We start from the raw sequence: 19,692 nt of genomic DNA on the forward strand, positions 1-19,692 counted from the left end.
AAATTAGGGAAATTGAAGGCGAGACCGAAGCAGCAGCAAGGATTAGGAGGGGAAATGGGAAGCGCAGGGCTGGGACGGGAGCCAGTTAGACCAGGCGCAGGGGTGGTGGCGAATGAGTGGCTAGTCCGGCAACTTGCCAAAGCAGGCACCGGGCGGAGGAGGGGAACGGGAGGGTGGGGCTTGGCGAAGGGCGAAGGCAGGGCAAGACTTAAAAAGGGGGATGACCCCAGCTAGTTGATGCCACCGGTGACTTCCAACGCCCAGGGCAAAGGGACCCCCAGGAGGGATCAGGCGGAAAAGGCCCGCCGCGGAGGCAGCCCGCGGGCTTACGAGGGAGGTGCACACACGCGACCGGGAGCCGCGGGGAGCGCCCGGCAGCCGCGCCACCATGTGCGAGCTGTACAGCAAGCAGGACACCCTGGAACTGAGGAGGAAGTACATCGGGTGAGGGCTCCAAAGCCGCGAGGAGAGGCGCAGAGCGGGGAAAGAACTAGCGCAGGGGGCGCGGAGCAGCAGCCGGGGAGATAACCGCGAGCGGGACGGCGACGGGGCTGAGGCCGGCAGGGTGCGCGCGAGAGGCCACCGCCCACCCGCGCCGCAGCTGCGCGCGCACGCGCGCCGCCGCCCGCCCGCCGCGCGCGCCCCGGTGCCCGCCGCCCCTCCGCCCGGGCTGTCCCCCCGCGCCGCAGTCAGCGGGCGCTTGGGGGCTGCGGGCTGCGGGAAGAGTTGACCCACGGGGGTTAATGCCCCAGGAGGGGAACTCCAGTCCAGGGATGGGCACTGCGAGGGAAGCTGGGTAGCTCTCCGCCAAATCCCACCAACCCGAACGTTCCTCCAAACTAGGAACTGAAAAAATATTTTCGACACTGGCGATGAACACAAACGAATTCTGACAGCTTTTGTTTAAAGTGAACTTCTTCTTGCATGTTTGGGTAGATAAAGGGTTAATCCGGGCAGTTTAAACAACAACAGAAAACAAAAACAAACAAACAAACAAAAAACCCTTACAACCACTTCCTTAAGGGTAAAATGCCACTCAGCCCACCTTGGTCTCCCAAGCTGTGCCCTCCAGTCCGCTTTTGCTCCGCCGTGTTGTAAAGGTCTCGGTAGAAGACTCGTGAGCGCGCAGGACCGAACGCGGAGTCTGGCCTGGGCTCTGGCACTCGTAGGGTGTCTCGTTACCTGCGTGACCTCTGTCAGATTACTTTCATTTCCTCTTCTGTGGAAGTAGGAGCAACATTCTGCTTCACAAGAGCCAGCAAGGGAGATTGATAAGTGTTAATAATAATAACCTGGTTTTTAAAAAGGCACCTGTAAATATCAATGATGACTGTGGCCACTGTCAAGTCAAAGGCCGGCAACAGTCACACGTAATTAACAAGCAGTGTCGCGGGTGAACGGGTGAACGTGAGAGAGGACTGGGACATAAGAAAGAAAAGAACTGGTATCCTCTTCTGAGAAATACCGGGCGGCTGCTCCTGCTCATCTCCTGATCTCAACCTGGGGAGTTTCTAGAGGGCCTTTTCGGAGACTGGCTGAACACTCTCACCTCCGCGCAGGGAAAGCCAAAATTGGTCCAATGCCTCCCTCATTACCCAGTCACCCAGTGATTTCCACTGTGAACTGAAGAAATTCTGTGAAGGGAGGAATATAAGCAGGGACAGCCTGAAAGAATGTTACCTGAAGTCTGAGTGGCGAGGTGGAAAATACCCTTAGCAAGAGAAGGTGAAGTCTGCAGTTCACAGCCCACATCCATGACAAAGGTTTGCTTTGGCTTTTAACTCAGAGGTATAAACTAACAGCTGGGATTGAACCAATAAGAAATTCTCATTAAATATTGTTTCCCATTTTAAATGATGATGCTTAATCTGAGGCAATTTTAAATTAAGATTACCTGTACACAATAATTAAAATACCTTCTAAACACTTGCATATCGATTTAATATATAAACATCTAATTACCCTCCAAAACACCTGCAATGCATGTTGCATTTTTTTGTTTGTGCATGCAAAATCACCAACATAAAAATAATATATTCCAGGGACGCCTGGGTGGCTTACTGGGTTAAGCACCTGCTTTGGCTCAGGTCATGATCACAGGGTCCTGGGATAGATTCCCTCATGGGGCTCCTTGCTCAGCGGGGAGCCTGATTGTCCCCCTGCTTGTGCTCTTTCTCTCTCTGTCAAATAAATAAATAAAATATTTGAGTAATAATAATAGTAATAATAAGAATCTATTGCATTTTAGTTTCTACATGTCCATAGAGCCAATATCAGAAAACTTTGTGATGGTTCTATGTTGCTAAGATTTATACTCCAAAAATTCATCCAAATAACCAAAAATATGGCTGACCTTTTATTTTGCTCAAAATAATGGATTAAGAGGTTAAAAGAATAATTGGATTTCATTATTTAAGAATTGAAAATCTCTCTGGTACAGGACAAATACCTCTCAAAAGACTTGGAAATGGTCTCCTATAAAATCTTTTTTATAGTATTTATTACCAATTTATTTATATTTAGCTTTTGGTGCTATTCATTTCTTTATCAATTAGATTACAAAGGGTGCAAGAGATAGCAAGCAAACACCGTTTGGGGCTGTGGTATAGAATGGTCTAGTTTCAAATTCTCTTTTTTCCATTTCCTGGCTGTAATTTTGCACAAGTTTCTTGATTTTTCTGTGCCTCAGTTTCCTCACCTATAAAAATGAGAATGATAATAACCCCTATTTCATAAGATTATTGACAGGATTAAATGAAATGATATTTGTAATATTTGTCAGGTCCTGACACATCGTAAACCTCAAAAAAAAGTTTATTTGTTTGTTTCATTTTCTGGTAGAACAAAACTTCCCAGAGGCATATTAGTTATTGGTTTGTGTAATTAGAGTTGTCAGAGTGGACCCAGGTGCCTCTAAACAGTTGTCAAATCATGGCAAATTTAATATAACAAACATATGAAATGTGAGCAGGGTCACCAATGGGGGATTAAGGTAAAAGTTTCCAGGCTAATGTGAAATTTTAAAAAATAATAATAATAACGTATGTCACCCAGGTTGTGTTTTTCCTTTCCTTTATGTAGCTGTAAATTTCCACTGATCATGACCTTCATTGAGAAGGAAAAACACCGAGAAGTCCTTCCAGATCAAAGTGTTTCCTTTCCTTATTTCTAGACCCTCATGCAAAGTTTTCTTTGCTGCGGATCCCATCAAAATAGTGCGAGCCCAACGACAGTACATGTTTGACGACAGAGGAGAACGGTACCTGGACTGCATCAACAATGTGGCCCACGGTAAGTGTCCTGTCTCTGTTGCGCTTGGAAGGGTACATTTGTGGACTGGGGCAGACACGGCACCACTAATATCTGCCCCGGGAGGTACAGGGGCTGCTGTTCCTTGGCTGGACGGGCCCATAGTCCTATCCCGGAACAGGTTAACAGCACAGTGTGGGGAAAAAGAAGCTCATCTTTTTTTCCCCTTGCTTCAGAATCCCCCCAACTTCCCAGGAATTTAGAATCCTCATTCCTTTTCTGGGTTTTTGTCTTCTGCATTTTAGTGGGACACTGTCATCCAGAAGTGGTCAAGGCTGCCGTGAAGCAAATGGAGCTGCTAAACACCAATTCTCGATTCCTTCACGATAATATCGTGGAGTACGCCAGGCGCCTTGCAGCAACCCTGCCGGAGAAACTCTCTGTTTGCTATTTTACCAACTCAGGGTATGTTTCCAGCTTCCCCCCCCACCCCCATTCCCCCCAATCTGTTTTTATATGCCCCCACACATACCTTTCTTCTTGATTTCCTGGGGGATCCCAGACATCTCAGAAGGTTTCCAGAGATTCTTGCCATTTGCTGAGTGGCCACACGATGGGGCCCTGATGGTTCTGTTTTTTGGCTTTACTTCCTGAGCTTGTGGTAGTTAGGCTCCCCAACAGTGTGTCCTAGGGGATTGACCAAGCCACTGATGATTAATGTGAGCATGCCACTCAACTCCTTATGACCGTGGCTTCCTTGGAGAGAGATGGGGAGAGATTACCTAGCATGCTTTACTATCTCTGAAGGTTAGGTACTTGGGCGGTAACTATGGCAAAAATATCCAAGCCTGGGGTTCCTAAGATAAAACCTAACCTGTCAAATGGCTCTTACCTCCTCAGGAGGTAGAGAAAGTAGCTAAAGAATCAGTGGGCTTCCATAGTTTCTTTAAGGCATGAATGAGGGGTTTTAGCAAAAGAAGAATTCTACTGAACAAGCTGTAACTTCTGTAAGACTTTTGATTGACTTGTTTCTTAGGCAATTTCCTCAACACAAATACAAAAAAGGAAGGAGTAAGTTCAAAAGAATGGATATGTTCCAATTTTTAAATTCTGTAAATTCAAGTTATTATATATCCATTTTGTGGAGTATTATGCAGACCTTAAAAATATGTTTTTGGAAATACACGTCTACTGACGTGAAAAGCTTGCAACGCAACTTTATATTGGGATTTCCTCTGTGCATACAGTTTACGCTTGTATCTTTGAAATTAAGTATAAGTGGATTAAAACCATTAGAAATTCTGTAAATGTTCGATTCTGTGATTCTGTGATTCACTTCTGTCTTTGCAGTGAGATTTTAAAACCAAATTTATAAGCAGAAGATTGTCCTTTTTTTTTAAGATTTTATTTATTTATTTGACAGAGAGCACAAGTAGGCAGAGAGAGGGGGAAGCAGGCTCCCTGCTGAGAAGAAAACCCGATGCAGGGCTCGATCCCAGGACCCTGGGATCATGACCTGAGCTGTAGGCAGAGGCTTTAACCCACTGAGCCACCCAGGTGCTCCTATCCCTTTCTCTTTGTAAAGAGTTAAGGTATTTTAGGATCTAATTTATTGTTGTAAAGCATTTTTGCCTTCAATAAATTAAATGCCATCATATTTGACTTTCACTTCTAAAGAATCCTATAGTGTCAAAGGGGGATTGCCCCAAAGACTGTCCCCAGAGACTGGAGATGATAGAACCTGGGCAAGTACAGAGAATCATCTTGAAGTTAAACAGACTTTGGTCTGAATGCTGACTCTATCTCTTAGTAGTTGTGAGAAATTATTCTGACTCCTTAACCTCTCTGAGGCTCTTTCTTCATCCATAAAAAGGAGAGGGCAGCACTTGCCTTGCAAAGGAGTTACGAGAATAAATGCAAGCAAACACTGAGCACGATGTTGGGCAGATAATAAACATCCCACTTGTGGTTATTTTCTTCTGTGTCTGACTTGTGTCTTTAGGCTGTGTAAGCCAGATAGAAAAATTATGAGCCTTATTTTGTCCATAAGGAGCTGATCCCGTATTGGGTCAGTGCAACATAATTTAGAGGTCTGTTAATGGGCTCTCGTTCTCCCATTCCTCCCTTCGAGATCAGGCTTAATGTGGGTTTCCTAACATCCTCGAAGTCAGTCCCCTATTCGCGCGGCTGAGTTGGTCGGAAGTCTGAAATGAGCAGTGTATCCTTTGCATCGGGTTTCTTCTGTGTGTTTCATTCTTTGTTGAAGACATCTGGGGAACTTGTATGAGAAGGATGAAGTGGGACGGCTGGGGGGGGGCGGCAGACTAAAGGGCAAAGAGAGGACTTGTACTTATCTCCCCCCTACATTTCTGAAAAACTGGGATCTTACAACTTCTGTAATTCACATTTTGAAATATTTTGAAAAGGACTTACATCACCTTGACCCCTCTCTCTGTGTTCTCTTAATAGATCTGAAGCCAACGACTTGGCCTTACGCTTGGCTCGGCAGTTCAGAGGCCACCAAGATGTGATCACTCTTGACCAGTAAGTTTGGGATGTAAGACTTCTAAGCAAGAGCTCCTTCAAGAGACGAAATTGTATCAATCTTGTCCATGCTGATACTATAAGCGCTCGGGGAAGAGGGCAGATATATGGCACCATGATTTTATTGTGTACCAAGGTATCAAGGCCAGCCGAGCCCTAGAGAACACTTAATTTCATCAAATTCCTGCAAACTGGGGAGTCTCTTGAATGCGATGGTCGTGGCCTCATGGACTTTGCCTGAATCACTAACCATTTATTGAGCCTCACTAATGAGTAACTCAATATTTTCCAAATAAAAATATAATTGATTTCCTCTGACTCCATACGTTCACATCACCATTGTGATGACCCACTGTAATCAATTCGGAAGATAACAATTTAGAGCAAATTTTGAAGAAAATAAGAAACCAGGTAAAAGATAGTCCTTTCTCATTGGTTTGCAACAATTACCAGCCATTATTGAATTTCACCTCCTTAACATGACTTCATTACATTTTAAACAAGAAAGCTAACAACCCCCATCTTTAAGATTTTTTTCTTTTAATTTTCTTCCTACTCTCCACCCCACTCATCTCAGTCACAGAAGGTTAAATTGAGCACATACCTCATTTCTCGCCCTTATATAGGCTTCTTTTATTTTATGTGTTGGGTCATATATTCACTTTCTGTCCTGCCTTAACAAATTACCACCAATTTAGTGGCTTAAGCAACACAAATTTATTTCCTCACAGTTCTGTACAACGGAAACCCAAAATGGGTCTTCATTGGGCCAAAATAAAGATGTCAACAGGACCGTGCTCCTTCTGGAGGCTTCTTCAGTTTCCTTGCCTTGCCCAGCGTGCAGAGGCTGCCTGCATTCCTTGTGCAGGGGTCCCCCCTTCATCTTCAGAGCAACCATTCCACCAGTCCTAACACGGCCCCCATCCTCACCCCGCTTCCCTGCCTCTGATCACCGTCCCGCTGCTTCTTCCTTTTACCTGTAAAGACTCCTGTGATTTCACTGGACGCCCCCCCACCCCAGGATTATCTCTCTGTCTCAAGATTCTTAATTTAATCAAACCTGCAAGGACCCTTTTGCCATGTGACATATTCCTAGGTTCTCGGGACCAGAATGCATATTCTTTGCCCATTTTTCTGTTGGGATTCCCTTCTGTTTCTTGATGGTTTGTGTTTGCTTATACAGTCTAGATCAAAAGGTCTCAACCTTGACTATGTCTTAAAATTATCTGGGAAAAAAATTCTTTAAATTCCAGTGCCCAGGCCCCACCCTAGACCAATTAAAGGAAATCAGAGGTGGATCCCAGGAAACAGTATGTATTTTTAAGTTTCCCAAGTGATTCCCAAGTTTCCCAGGTGATGCAGGCAGAGTTGAGAATGTCCATTGTGAGCATTAATCTCTTTAAGTTTGAAACATTTCAAATATCTTTCCCACTGTATCATCTGTCTTTTAGCTTTGTCCATGGTATCCTTCAACTGAAATCTTTAATTTTGATCAAATCAAATAGATAACATTTTCATTGTATAGTTTATGTGTTCTATGCTTTGTTAATATCGCTCCCCCTACACGGACCACACCCCCCAGATCACAAATATGTTTTCTTCATTTTCTTCTCCTGCCTCTGTGAAATCCACCAGGTCTCCACAGCATTAATATTTAGGTGTGGAGGTGTCTCTGAGCTGGCGCCTGTCCCAGTTTTCTCTTTGTTCTCATTCTGATACATACTTACTGTCACAGACATATCATTCTCATGCTTACTATGGTTCTGGAGCATCTTTAATCTTGTTAAGGGAAGTCCTCTCTGTTTGTTTTATCTATTTGTGTACTTTTAAAAATTTCTTTTCCAGATATCCCACTTATGCCTCTGAGCAAGAAACAGAAAACTGTATTTTAAGCAAGAGAAAGAAATCACACAGTCACTCAGTCACCTCTCAATCTTAGTTCTTCCTGAAGAGAACTTTTGCTCTTACCAAGTTGTATTTGTCCAGCATATGCAATCCGACATCCCACAGAAACGATTCCTGACAGAAACACAGCCTGTTCTATGATAAAAAGTTGCTTTTAATCATAATCATAATCATAATCATAATCAAAAATTCACCTGAATATAACTGTCAAATACATTTAAAGAATACATACTTGGCAAGTTTTCCGTGAGTCTATAGAAAATAATTTTTGCATTTAGACACTCTAATTTAGCACATCTAATATCATCCTAAGAAATTAAGTTTTCTTTTCCTGCTTAAAAAAAAATGTCTATGAGGATCCATCCTTGGTTTCCTCTGTGTTTTATTACATGAATAAGGAGACCTGGACAAATGAAATGGCCAGTCTTGCCACAAAGAATTAAATCCTGTACAGCTAAATCTGGCACTAAGGTTAAGAGTCTCCTAGATGATGCACTGTTTTTCTTATACTACAAAAACTTCCTTCTCTGAGTAATTTTGGTTACTGTCCTTTTTCTTTTCAGCGCTTATCATGGTCACCTATCATCTTTAATTGAGATCAGTCCATATAAATTCCGGAAGGGCAAAGATGTCAAGAAAGCATTTGTGCATGTGGTGAGTATCTTCGAGTCCAAGACTCAGAAAGCTGGTTCTGGAAGAATGCCTAATGATATAATCCAGCTTAATCCTTCCATCAAAATGAAACTATGAAAAAGAAACTAAGATCTAGAGCAGTTATGTGACTTAGCAAACTCGAAAAGCTAGTCAATGAAGAATGTGGTTTAAAATCCACTGATGAGTTTTCACAGTCAACTTAGTGTGGTGGTTGTGAAGGCTGTTATTCTCAGCTATCATTTTATTTCGGTCTTCAGTTTCTTTTCCTGTCTACTGATGCCAGCTTGAAATTTGGAGTTGAATCTAGTGTGTATGAATATCTCAAAATTAAACTGCTCTAGGCTAAAGTATTATGTAGAGTTATGAAGTAAAATAAATAATAAAGAAAATAAAGAAACCAGTCAAGTTGTTTTTGAAACATTAAAACTCTGGCAGTTTAATTAAGGATCAGTAGACTTTAAGAGAATCATCAAGTCCTTCTTTCAAAATGGTAAGACCTGGCATCAGTACTAAGGCATTCTAGTTTTTGCAATGATTACAATTTGCTATAGAGTTGGTAAGTGTTGTATTATTTTCGGTGTAGAATTGTTAATACAATGTTCATCCCTTGAAATATTCAAATACGATAATCACACTTATGGATGTGAATTTGCTCTTGATTCGAATAGGGATGCAGTCTTGACTTATAAAGGTCTAGAAGCAAATCCAAGTTCCTGTTCACGATACCAAGGTCTTGGTTTTCACAGAATTCGGAAATGTTAAGGAAACAGAACGAAAGAACCTAGAGTCACTTAAACTCACATAATCACCTTTCCAATATGCTCTTGTGGGGAAATGCCTTTTTTAAAAAAATATTTTATTTGTTTATTTGACAGAGATCACAAGTAGGCAGAGAGGCAGGCAGAGAGAGAGGGGGAAACAGGCTCTCCACTGAGCAGAGAGCCCGATGCGGGGCTCGATCCCAGGACCCTGGGATCATGACCTGAGCTGAAGGCAGAGGCTTTAACCCACTGAGCCACCCAGGCGCCCCGGGAAATGCCTTTTTTTTAAAGTTCTTTTGTCCCAGAGGTAGATATTTTCAGAGTATTTTTTTTTAAAGGTTTTATTTATTTGTCAGAGAGATAGAGAGAGAGAAAGAGCACAAGCAGAGGGAGAGACAGACAGAGGTAGAAGCAGGCTCCCGGCTGAGCAAGGGGCCCAATGTAGGGCTTGATCCCAAGACCCTGGGATCATTCCCTCCTCGCCAGAGATCGTAAGAAACTCTACCATTTGGTTGTTTGCAGGCACCAACTCCAGACACTTACCGAGGCAAATACAGAGAAGATCATGCAGACCCAGCCAGCGCTTATGCAGAAGAAGTAAAGGAAATTATTAAAGAAGCTCATAACAATGGAAGGAAGGTTTGTATTTACAGCTTTGGAAACAGCTTACCACTTCTTGTAAAGAGGATCCAAATCACTGTGACACATTGGTGAGGTGGAAAAGGATTAGATCTCAATTCCTTTCTGTTTATCTCTGCTTGCATTTCACTTGGTTTGTATTTCAAACAGTGCATTATTAGTATCAAGCCACTAAGACTATTTATTTTTATTTATTCTGGAAACGCGATCACTATGCCTATTTCAGAGCTGGCGGCCTAATTTCTCACTTTCCCAGTAGGATGCAAACTCTGGCCCAAAGACGTAGGGGGAGAGGCCCATGAACAGACTCTTCCAAATGAAAGTACCATGGGGGAGGGGAGTGATATATGAGGAAGGGAAGGGAAGAGGCCCAGTGGCCCTGGGGCCTTTGAACCAAGGCAGGCTCCCAGGCTCAGGAAGCCTTGCTGCTTCCCTCGAACTGGTACAACTTTCCTGAAGCTGCAGAGCCTGGGTTAGCCAAGGCAGAGCAAATGTTTCCCCAACCTGAGCCTGGGTTTCAAAGACAGAACCAGAATCCTCCACAGTAAGAAGAAGAGTTTCCATTTTTTCAGTCTTCACCCTCCTGTCTTCAGCTTAACATAAATTCCCAGCCTGTTTGGGGGTTACTCATGTGGAGTTTTAAAGTGATTGGACACATGTTTTGCCTTTAAACTGGCTTATGGCATAAACAGGGCAATTAAAAAAATTTTTAATGAAGTAAAAACGAAGCCTTTACTTTTTCCAGTGTAAATATTTTTATCCTAGTGACTGAAGCGCCATTTGCGTATCTCCAGACGTGACGTCTGTGTAGCTGGCCCTCAGTGCTCCCTGTCACAGGGACCTTCATATACCTTTCTTCTTCAAGGGTAGACCATCCCTCCTTACACAAATGGTAGAGAGTGCTTCCAGGAAAAAAAACAAACAAACTTTACATTACCAAGATCACATTTTTGTATTGTTTTGTTTTTGTTTTTTGCTGCTAAAAGGGTCTGGATATCTTTTTGAGAACATTTACATTCAGTAGTTATGGACCCGATGCTGTCTTGTTAACAATGCTGAAAGCAATGAGCAAATAAAAGATGGGGGCTTCAGAATAGCAGATGTGCTTACAAAATCAGAGGAGTTTAGAGAAGCAATCTCATAAGTCCAGTGGCTTCATCTTATAGCTACTAAATGAAATATTTAAAAGTGAAGAACTTAAGCCAAGGTAATACAGTCACTGAGATGTAGTCTGGACGAAAACCTCAGTTCTCTTGACTTCCTGGCTCATCTTGTCTGTGCTTTCTCTTCTTGGTTCGTGGTCACCTATTTTCTACTCCTCCTTTCTTCCCCTCTAGAGCATTTCCTCTGCAGTTCCTCTTGTGAATTGCCTGATTCCGTTAAGTCCGGTTCAGGGTAAGAACTAGAAATACAGCTCAGTGACTAATGCGTGTGGCCCTCAGTTACCCTCCTCTTCCCCGAGAGCAAATTCCAGGCTCAGGCTGTCCTCATCACCCATCTAGGGAAACAGGCAACATGGTAATGGATTTAGAACCTGGGTAATTTTTTTAGAAGTTTGTGTCAAAGACGGATCAAAACATCATTCTTGTTCAGTTGATCCTAATGAAAACACTGCATTTGAATTAATAATGGGGAACCGGAGGTTGCCCTCTCCTCTGTTTCTCACACAGCGGTTTCACCGGTACTCTAGAATTTCAGAAACGGATGAATTTCAGATCAGTTGCTTTTCCAGCACGGACATCTATCTCTTCTTGTCTTTGTCATCACGTGGCCTATTTGCCCCTTGCCACGGGGCCATTCCCAACCATCTTGCAAATAACCTGCTCTGTAAGAATCCTCTTTTTTAGGGGGTTCAAGGGGACCTAATGGACTTTGACCCCATCTTCTCTTGTATAGATTGCTGCCTTTATTGCTGAATCCATGCAGAGTTGTGGCGGACAAATAATCCCTCCAGCAGGCTACTTCCAGAAAGTGGCAGAGTATGTACCTGACTTGGGCTCTCTGGGTCGAACTGAAGTCTTGGTGACAGTTCTGCAAGGCCGTCCTGGTTAACATATTGAAGTACATCTGTACTAGTGGCAAATAGCCACTTCGGCATGCCTGCCACACCAGGACTCCCCAGAACCTCTCCACCTTCCCAAGATCCAGCAAATGAAGGGTTTATACGTGGTCCAGCAGGGGGGGCCTCCGGGGCTCTGCTTCAATCCCCAGCCTGGCATCCTCTCTGGCTGGTGCCCATGCTTTACCAATAAGTAAACATTTGAAGCCTAAGCCTGCTAAACACTACTGCTTGTTCACGTCTTTCTCTTCCCACTTAAAATGCTACAGTAGAGCTTACTCGAAGCAGCACAAAACTGAATAATAAGAACATGTCTACTCTGGAAAGTATGTGATTATATTTCAAAGTCAGTGACATCATGCAGATGTCACTGGGGATTTGAGCGCAGAAATCGTTTTGACAACTATTCCAAACCTCAACAACATTTTTTTATGTCCTCTATAATCTTTTTCTTTGTGGGTGGGTTTGGGGACTCTTGGTGACCTGAAGACCCAAGATTTCCCTTTTGCTTTTCAGATATGTACACAGAGCAGGAGGTGTGTTTATAGCTGATGAAGTTCAGGTGGGCTTTGGTCGAGTTGGAAAACATTTCTGGAGCTTCCAAATGCATGGTGAAGATTTTGTTCCAGACATTGTCACAATGGGAAAACCAATGGGCAATGGTCACCCAATGGCATGCGTGGTAACAACCAAAGAAATCACAGAAGCCTTTAGCAGTTCTGGGATGGAATATTTCAATACAGTAAGTGTTGGCCTCCCAACTTATGCTAAGAAGGAAAAATACTGTGTGTTCTTATGCTTCTTGCCATTGTAGTAAAGAATAAAGAATACGGTTCAGTATTGCTAGCTAACTACCCCAGGTCCTCATCTAGACTTCGATCTAACAGTATTTCATCCTATCTGGCATAATTCTCCTTGTATTTTTCCTTGTGTTTCTTTCCCCTTTCTAGAATGATTAATTGTTCCAGTGATAAATGGTTGCCTTGCTCAACTCTAGAGCTTATGATGTCTCACCCACAGATGATATGATCTTCTTTATTTTATATCACATTTAAATTCCCCAAGCACTTCCAAAGTGTTTATGATACAGTTCTCGAAATGTTATATGGCTGTCACAGGAGATACTAAATTTTTTATCTTTAGAACGTTTTATTTCTTTGGTTTTACCTCCCAAAAGTCGTGAACTTTAAGCTTGGAAACGATTATTATAGTTTGTGCCATATGTGTCACAGGACTTGTGACAACTAAAAGTAAGATTCAAATCTAAGGACATAAATTATTTGGAGAAAATGCCCTTGCTTAGCTGTTTTCACATAACTGTTCAGGGACAGAAGCCCGTATCCCCCTCACTGAACCATACTCTGAAATCCTTAGCTCCCAACGCAGTGTCTGGTTTTTGTTTGGTTGAACTAATACATTCCCTGATAGTCCTCCATACCAGTCATGCAGCATGGAAAATATAATTTGGAATGAATTTTTACTCAGTCATAAACAAAATCACATTATATTCTAAGTCTAAAAAATTTACAGCACAAGGGAAAAATTTATTGAAATTATATCTCTACCTGCTTATGTATGAGCCAAATTTCTCATGGATGAAGCAATACCACTAATTCAACCATTATGGTTTTTTAACTTTTTTTCTACAGTACGGAGGAAATCCAGTGTCTTCAGCTGTTGGTTTGGCTGTCCTAAATATAATTGAAAATGAAGACCTTCAAGGAAATGCCATTAGAGTAGGGGATTATCTTACCGAGTTACTCAATAAACAGAAGGCTAAACATACTTTGATAGGAGAGATCAGGTATGTTTATCATGAATGTGTCATGTGGTTATTCATTTTCCCAATGAAAATAGCTTAAATTTTGTCTTATAAATTTAAAATAAATTACATGAAGCTTTGCGCAGTGGCAGTATCGTAGCCAATGAGGTTTATCCGAGGCGCGATTATTGCTAATTAAAATAAATTACATGAAACTGAATCTAGAAAACATTGAAAAACATTAAAAAAACAACAACAACAACAACTCATTCTTAATCCAGAACACTGATATCACCGCTGTTAACTTTTGGGTGTATATCTTTCTCAATTTTATACTTAAAAAAATAAAGTAAAGAGAAAAAAACTGGATGACAAATCAAATCCAGCTTCAAATTAAACTGAAGTTGGGGGACAGTGTTAGTATTTTATGACAATGCAGTGTCTGAGAGAGCATCTGTCAAGTTTTCTTTCTTCACCTTCCTCAGAGGCATTGGCCTGTTTATCGGGATTGACTTGGTGAAGGACCGTCAGAAAAGGACCCCTGCCACAGAGGAAGCTCAACACATCATCTACAAGTAAGTGCACCCCCATACCTGCCTGGTGTCCCCATTTGAAACATGCCTCTACCCCCACTTGAAAGCCTCCTGTACTTCTTCCCACCTCTCCAAATAAGGGAAGTTAGAGATGCATTCAATTTATAAATGTGGGCTGCTTGCATGAGAATACTGAATTGCTCTATGTTCACACTATTCCTTTTTCTTTAAAAAAAAATATTTTATTTATTTATTTGAGAGAGAAAGAGAGCACAAGGGTGAGGAAAGGCAGAGGGAGAGGGAAAAGCAGACTCCCTGTTGAGCAGGGAGCCCATGTCCCAACACCCGGGGAGCATGACCTGAGCGAAAGGCAGATGCCTAACCTACTGAGCCACCCAGGTGCCCCTCTTCACACCGTTCTTAAATAATCTTGGTTACCAGTTATATGCACTCACGAATATTTCCTGCTCTAATTAGGATGAAAGAAAAGCGAGTACTTCTCAGTGCGGACGGACCTCACAGAAATGTGCTTAAAATAAAACCACCTATGTGCTTCACAGAAGAAGATGCGAAGTTTATGGTGGACCAACTCGATGAGATTCTAACAGGTCTGTTCACAGACGTTTCAGAGGCCTCCCCATCCGGCACCGGGTCATACGTGACGTGACGGTGTGTGTTCTTCTGACAGAAGGGAAGGAGCTTGGAAATTGATAGGTAACTTTATGTAGCACCAGGAAAAGAGAGCTGAAAAGTAATAACTATATAGACTCTTAGCTAACTCTGAAGTGTCTGTATGCACTCCCACAGCTCCAGATCTGGGTTTTTAAGGAACAGACACAGCCTTATTTTTTTCCCTATAATTCTCTTTTTTAAAAAAGAAAACTGCATGTCTGCTTTGCTGGTGCACCACAGATGCAGTGACATATAGAGTTTTAGCATTCTTCCTCAGGAAATAGAAGAAACATTATTAATAAAAATTACGGGTTACAGGTTAACAATTCTTTGCTATATGATGAATCGTTCAACTTGCATGTGTATTTCACTAATTACATTTTGAGGCTTTTTGTTTGCCGTTCAGCACTACCCCGTCATAGGAATTTATCTTTTGATTACCTATATTATATAATTAGGTTCATTTGATTTTTTGTTAGGAGTGTAAATTGAGCTTAAACAGTAAACTAGTGGCGAAAACCCTGTTGGAAAACATAACGTACTGTCAAATGTTAGAATACTTTCTTTGAATAAATTTTAATATTTCCTTTGAATAAAGTGAACGAGGCATACCCAGCCCAGGTTCAGCAGCCCTTGTAAATGATAATGATGAAATGTGCCAATTAAAGTCTAAGAACAGCAGTTCTAATAGGGACATGTTTTAAACGCATTACATTCACTTCTCAATTCTTCATTAAAGGTATTTCTATAGACACCAGAGAGGTCTTTTTTTTTTTAAAGATTTTATTTCTTTATTTGATAGACAGAGATTACAAGTAGTCAGAGAGGCAGGCAGGGAGAGAGGAGGAAACAGGCTCCCCACTGAGCAGAGAACCCAATGTGGGGCTCAATCCCAGGACCCTGAGACCATGACCTGAGCCGAAGGCAGAGGTTTTAACCCACTGAGCCACCCAGGCGCCCTTTTTTTTTTTTTTTAAGATTTTTATGTTATTCTGTCTTCTCCATTGTATCTTCCTTGATGTAGTTTTAGAAGAAGGCATCGGAGCCCAAAGGGAGAGTGTGATCTCTGAGAATGCTCCGTGCAGAGCAAAGGTAAGAGTCTGCTGTTCTATTTTGGGGGGAAAAGTTTAAAACTTTGGAGTATCGATTAAAAGGAAGGCAAATTTTAAAAAGTTGTAAATATAACCTTTAGAATAAAATCCACTTTTGCTGTGATTGGCTTAGTGTTGCAATTTTGAGTGCACGATTACATTTCAAAGCAAGTGTCTTACCGTTTGAAAGAAAGCAAGCCAGAGAGCCATTCTTACAGAATCATTCCCATACCCCCCAAAAACCTCTCAGGCCAGCAGAGGGAATCAGCAAAATATGGGGAGAAATGTTAACTGATGTCCTAAGCTCCTTCCTGCTTGTCGGCAGGCCACCTGACAGTGGGGTGGATTCCCACACATCACCCTTTAAGATCAGCAGAAGCATTAGCAGGGTGGCTCCGAAAGGCTAGGGTTCCATCACGGATGGTGGCAGGGGCCTGGGAAGCTTCTGGCACCAAGTGGCCTAGTTTCTGCATTTGATGTGCTTCCAGCAGAGGGCCTGGGCCTTTCCATTCTCTCCCAGAGCTGCCCAGGATGTGAGAAAGCACTCTCCGGAAACAGAAAGGCGAACCCTGGAGAGGCTTTGTTACATAATTTGCTATTTGTTTATGACTTCCATGCATAAAGGAACACTCAGTGCTCGAGCCCGCCTGCACGTACGGAGCAGTCCGCAAAGCCCTTTTCCTGGTGCAGAAACATTAGGCTCTTTGAATGAGAGCTAATGATTTGCTAACAGGACAGCTTCTGTCTCCTGGTGGAATGCAGACCAGGTCACGAAAGCCATACTTCTCTGCAGTTTAACACTCGCTTATCAAGTCCAAGATAGAACCGTAGCTGAGAACTGAGCATGCACTGATAAGGAGAAGGGAGTTCATGGGAAATCGCACATCGGAATTAGCACCCATATTCCTGAAATTTTGGCTCAGGATCTCGGATTTTATGCTGACCTTGCATTTCAGATGTCTATGGGAGAATCTAGGCAGGGTTCGGGAGGACCTCAGGGCATTGTGGTGTTGTGTGGAGCTGAGCCCTGCAGAGGCCGGGTGGGGTGGAGCGGGCCGGCCGCTGGAGTCTGCACACCTGTCTTGCAGATGCCCAACGAAGCACACTCACGGGAATGGCTTGATGACAGCACCTTGGACCCCAGGGAAAATCCCAGCCGAAAGAGAAATGGATTGTGCACTGATAAACATTCCCTGCTCAGTAAGAGGCTCAAGACATGAGATGAACACCGTAAAGCGGGATACGTGTCCAGGGTTATAGAGAATCATTGGAAGTGCCTGTCTCTCCTCCTAGCAGCTCTATCGTACCCTCTACCGGTAGAATTTGCATTCCGTTTCGACGTGTAAATAAAAAGGTAACGCAGTGAAAAGAGTAGGCCAAGTGATAATCAAACCATGTCAGGATGATTAGTTCAGCCTCTAGCCTGTTAATTCCTTATTGGAGATTTCTGAAAGTGCTTTATTTATTCTACTAAATTCATGCTTCAAATTGAAAACGAATTTGGCGGCTTTACTCCACGTTTTAGTGTTTGAAATGAGAGAGCAAAGCATTATAGTTTCCTTAACTTTGCAGACTTATGCCTTAAAATATGAAGGAATCATTCTTTATTGATTTAATGTATATATATTTGGGGGGCTATAATAAAAGATGATGTAAACCAAAACATTTTTACTAGTGTCTCCTTGTTTTGCAGAGAATATTAGGGCTGGTGAAATCAAAACCATTTGGGAAAAAAATCGCATACAGCCAGTGTTAAGAAGTAAGTGGATAAATCAGACCTCTGGCTGAAGACCCGGTTAGTCAAGGTCCTGTGGAGTCGTGGTGGGCTCCTGGCATCAGCAAGAAGGACAAGGAGTAAACTCAGAAACACTCACACAGATGTAGCTGGAACAGCAGCAGTAGCCAAAGCTCTGTGTTCCGTCAGGAGACCTCCGGTCTGTGTATGTCAGGTTGTGTCCCCTTGGCAAGTCACTTACCTGTCGGGTAGGAAGTTACCTTTCAACCAACCATCTTCCTTTCTCGTCAAGTTTATCGGTACCACACAGCCCCGCACACATAAGAATGGGAGCGCGCGCACACACACACACACACACACACATTTATAACCAGACACTGGACAAGGGAAGTGAGGAAATCAGGAACCTCAAGGGTCTCTTTGTAACATGCTGGTATCGTGAGACATTCACTTGGAGGCCGATGTACTGAACTGGAAGAAATCTGAAGTTTCGTATTCACTTCCCATTCTCTCTCCGTGGCCTTCCGAAGACTTATTAAAGTTTGTATTTTGGTTTTTGTTCCATGCAGGGGGGAGAATAATTTTGCTATGGCTGTTTCATGACAACTAAGAGGGATGTCAAGAGGAAAATTAATTGTAAAATCTTCCTTTCTGAGTTTGTGATTAATTAAAATGCTATTTTAAAAAGCAAAGTCTCATTATTAAATACTTTTTCCACCTAAAAGTTTCACTGACTCTGTGGGTTCTGGCTGGATAATACAGAAATTGGTTCCCAGGAGCTGATGAAAAGGAGGGAGTGTAGAGGTCTTTGTGGCTGGCTTCTAAGGAACAGCTAATTAGATCCTCACCAAACAGATCCACATCCCGTGAGCACCCCATGTGGGCAAGCTCAGACAGTACTTAAACTCTTTTCTTTTTGGAGAGGTTATGTATGTTCAAGAGAGCAAGACAGAAACAACCCATAGCTTTGTTACAAGTTTTCTAAGTATAAAACAATAGAAAATTAAGACTTTCTTCTTTGATATACTGCACTCTTCTTCATTGCCTATAAGTTAGGTTTCCATAATAAGAAGGAGAGATCTAGAAACAACTGACACCTTCCCAAATGCGGCAGAGACTACCTGTGTATGAGGTTCCAGGTAACTGCCTCGTTTTGGGGGTGTCACAATTGAGATTGTGTCAGCTCGGGTCCCCTGGATCTCTAGATCGAGTCCCAAGATAGAGCTAACACCAAGATGTTGGGCGAACAATGGACTAGAGGTGGGCCTGTGAAAGATAAAGGAGCAAACAAGCAGCAGTTGTCAGGAAAAGCTTTCAGGTCTGGCATGTAAGAAAAGAGAAGAGCCAGAGAGGAGATCTGAGTGGGAAGAGGCTCAGACTGAGGTGCAGCTCTGTGGAAAGTCTCTGCCAGTACGCTAAGGACTCGGGGTCGTGGACTGTGCAGACAGCTGCAGGCAGAGATGACCGGCCCTGGATGCCCCTATTGGCTTCCCTCACTGACTGGGAGCCCCCAGGGAGCACTTACTCAGCCTGAATGTTGCTGCTGGTCTTGATGCTGTAGCTGGAGGCTGTCAGACGACTGCACTTTTCACCACAGGATCCCTCTTGAAGGAGAGCTGAGCAACACACAGCCATGGTTGCCATGGCCGGCCCCTTGTGCCACACAGATCCACTTCCCCGAAGGTTTGGGAAGTAGCTCTTCAGTGGTTCTTGTGTATCTCTCTTCCTCAGGGAAGAGTTAGAGGAGTGAGCTTAGCGGAGCCAACTACAACTCCTGTCACTGTAAATAGTCTTGGGGCCACAACTGGTACTCATTACCTCCCTTCTCCATGACTGAAATTCCATTCACCCTGGGCTATCACTTCTGGATGTCCTGGTGGTGGTGTATCTCAAGCCCTCATTCCTAAGACACATGATCCCCTAGAAACCATGACTTTCTCAGGCCAGGGCTGATCCACTGTCTATTCACAGTTACAATCAGGCAAGGAGTACCAAGAGACATCAAAGCATACCATCTAAGCTTTACATGTATCCTGTCTCCCCCACGGTGGAACAGCAGCCGCCACCTTTCTGCAGATCAAAGTTCAT

The 19,692-nt window shown here is 43.0% G+C and overlaps 1 protein-coding gene and 1 pseudogene across 3 annotated transcripts; both read left to right on the forward strand.

The window, feature by feature from the left end:
• The first annotated feature begins 233 nt into the window (after positions 1-233).
• ETNPPL (ethanolamine-phosphate phospho-lyase) lies at positions 234-18,296 on the forward strand. 3 transcript variants are annotated; one of them, XR_006816878.1, is made up of 14 exons: positions 234-444; positions 3,173-3,291; positions 3,555-3,714; positions 5,719-5,793; positions 8,262-8,352; positions 9,636-9,752; positions 11,649-11,731; positions 12,328-12,553; positions 13,461-13,615; positions 14,059-14,148; positions 14,584-14,714; positions 15,803-15,870; positions 16,958-17,223; positions 17,563-18,295. XR_006816878.1 is itself a non-coding variant. In XM_045995564.1 (13 exons), exons 1-13 carry the CDS (start codon positions 389-391, stop codon positions 17,087-17,089), a joined length of 1,503 nt encoding a protein of 500 aa, XP_045851520.1. In that variant the 5' UTR covers positions 234-388; the 3' UTR covers positions 17,090-18,296. The 3 variants fall into 3 exon arrangements, 2 of the variants coding, with proteins under 2 accessions (XP_045851520.1, XP_045851532.1); XM_045995564.1 differs by having other exon boundaries at positions 16,958-18,296; XM_045995576.1 differs by lacking the exon at positions 234-444 and adding an exon at positions 1,464-1,763 and having other exon boundaries at positions 16,958-18,296.
• Positions 13,708-13,823, forward strand: LOC123937682 (annotated as a pseudogene).
• Positions 18,297-19,692: the final 1,396 nt, after the last annotated feature.

This window comes from Meles meles, chromosome 2 (assembly GCF_922984935.1).
Source record: "Meles meles chromosome 2, mMelMel3.1 paternal haplotype, whole genome shotgun sequence".
NCBI classification, from domain to species: domain Eukaryota; kingdom Metazoa; phylum Chordata; class Mammalia; order Carnivora; family Mustelidae; genus Meles; species Meles meles.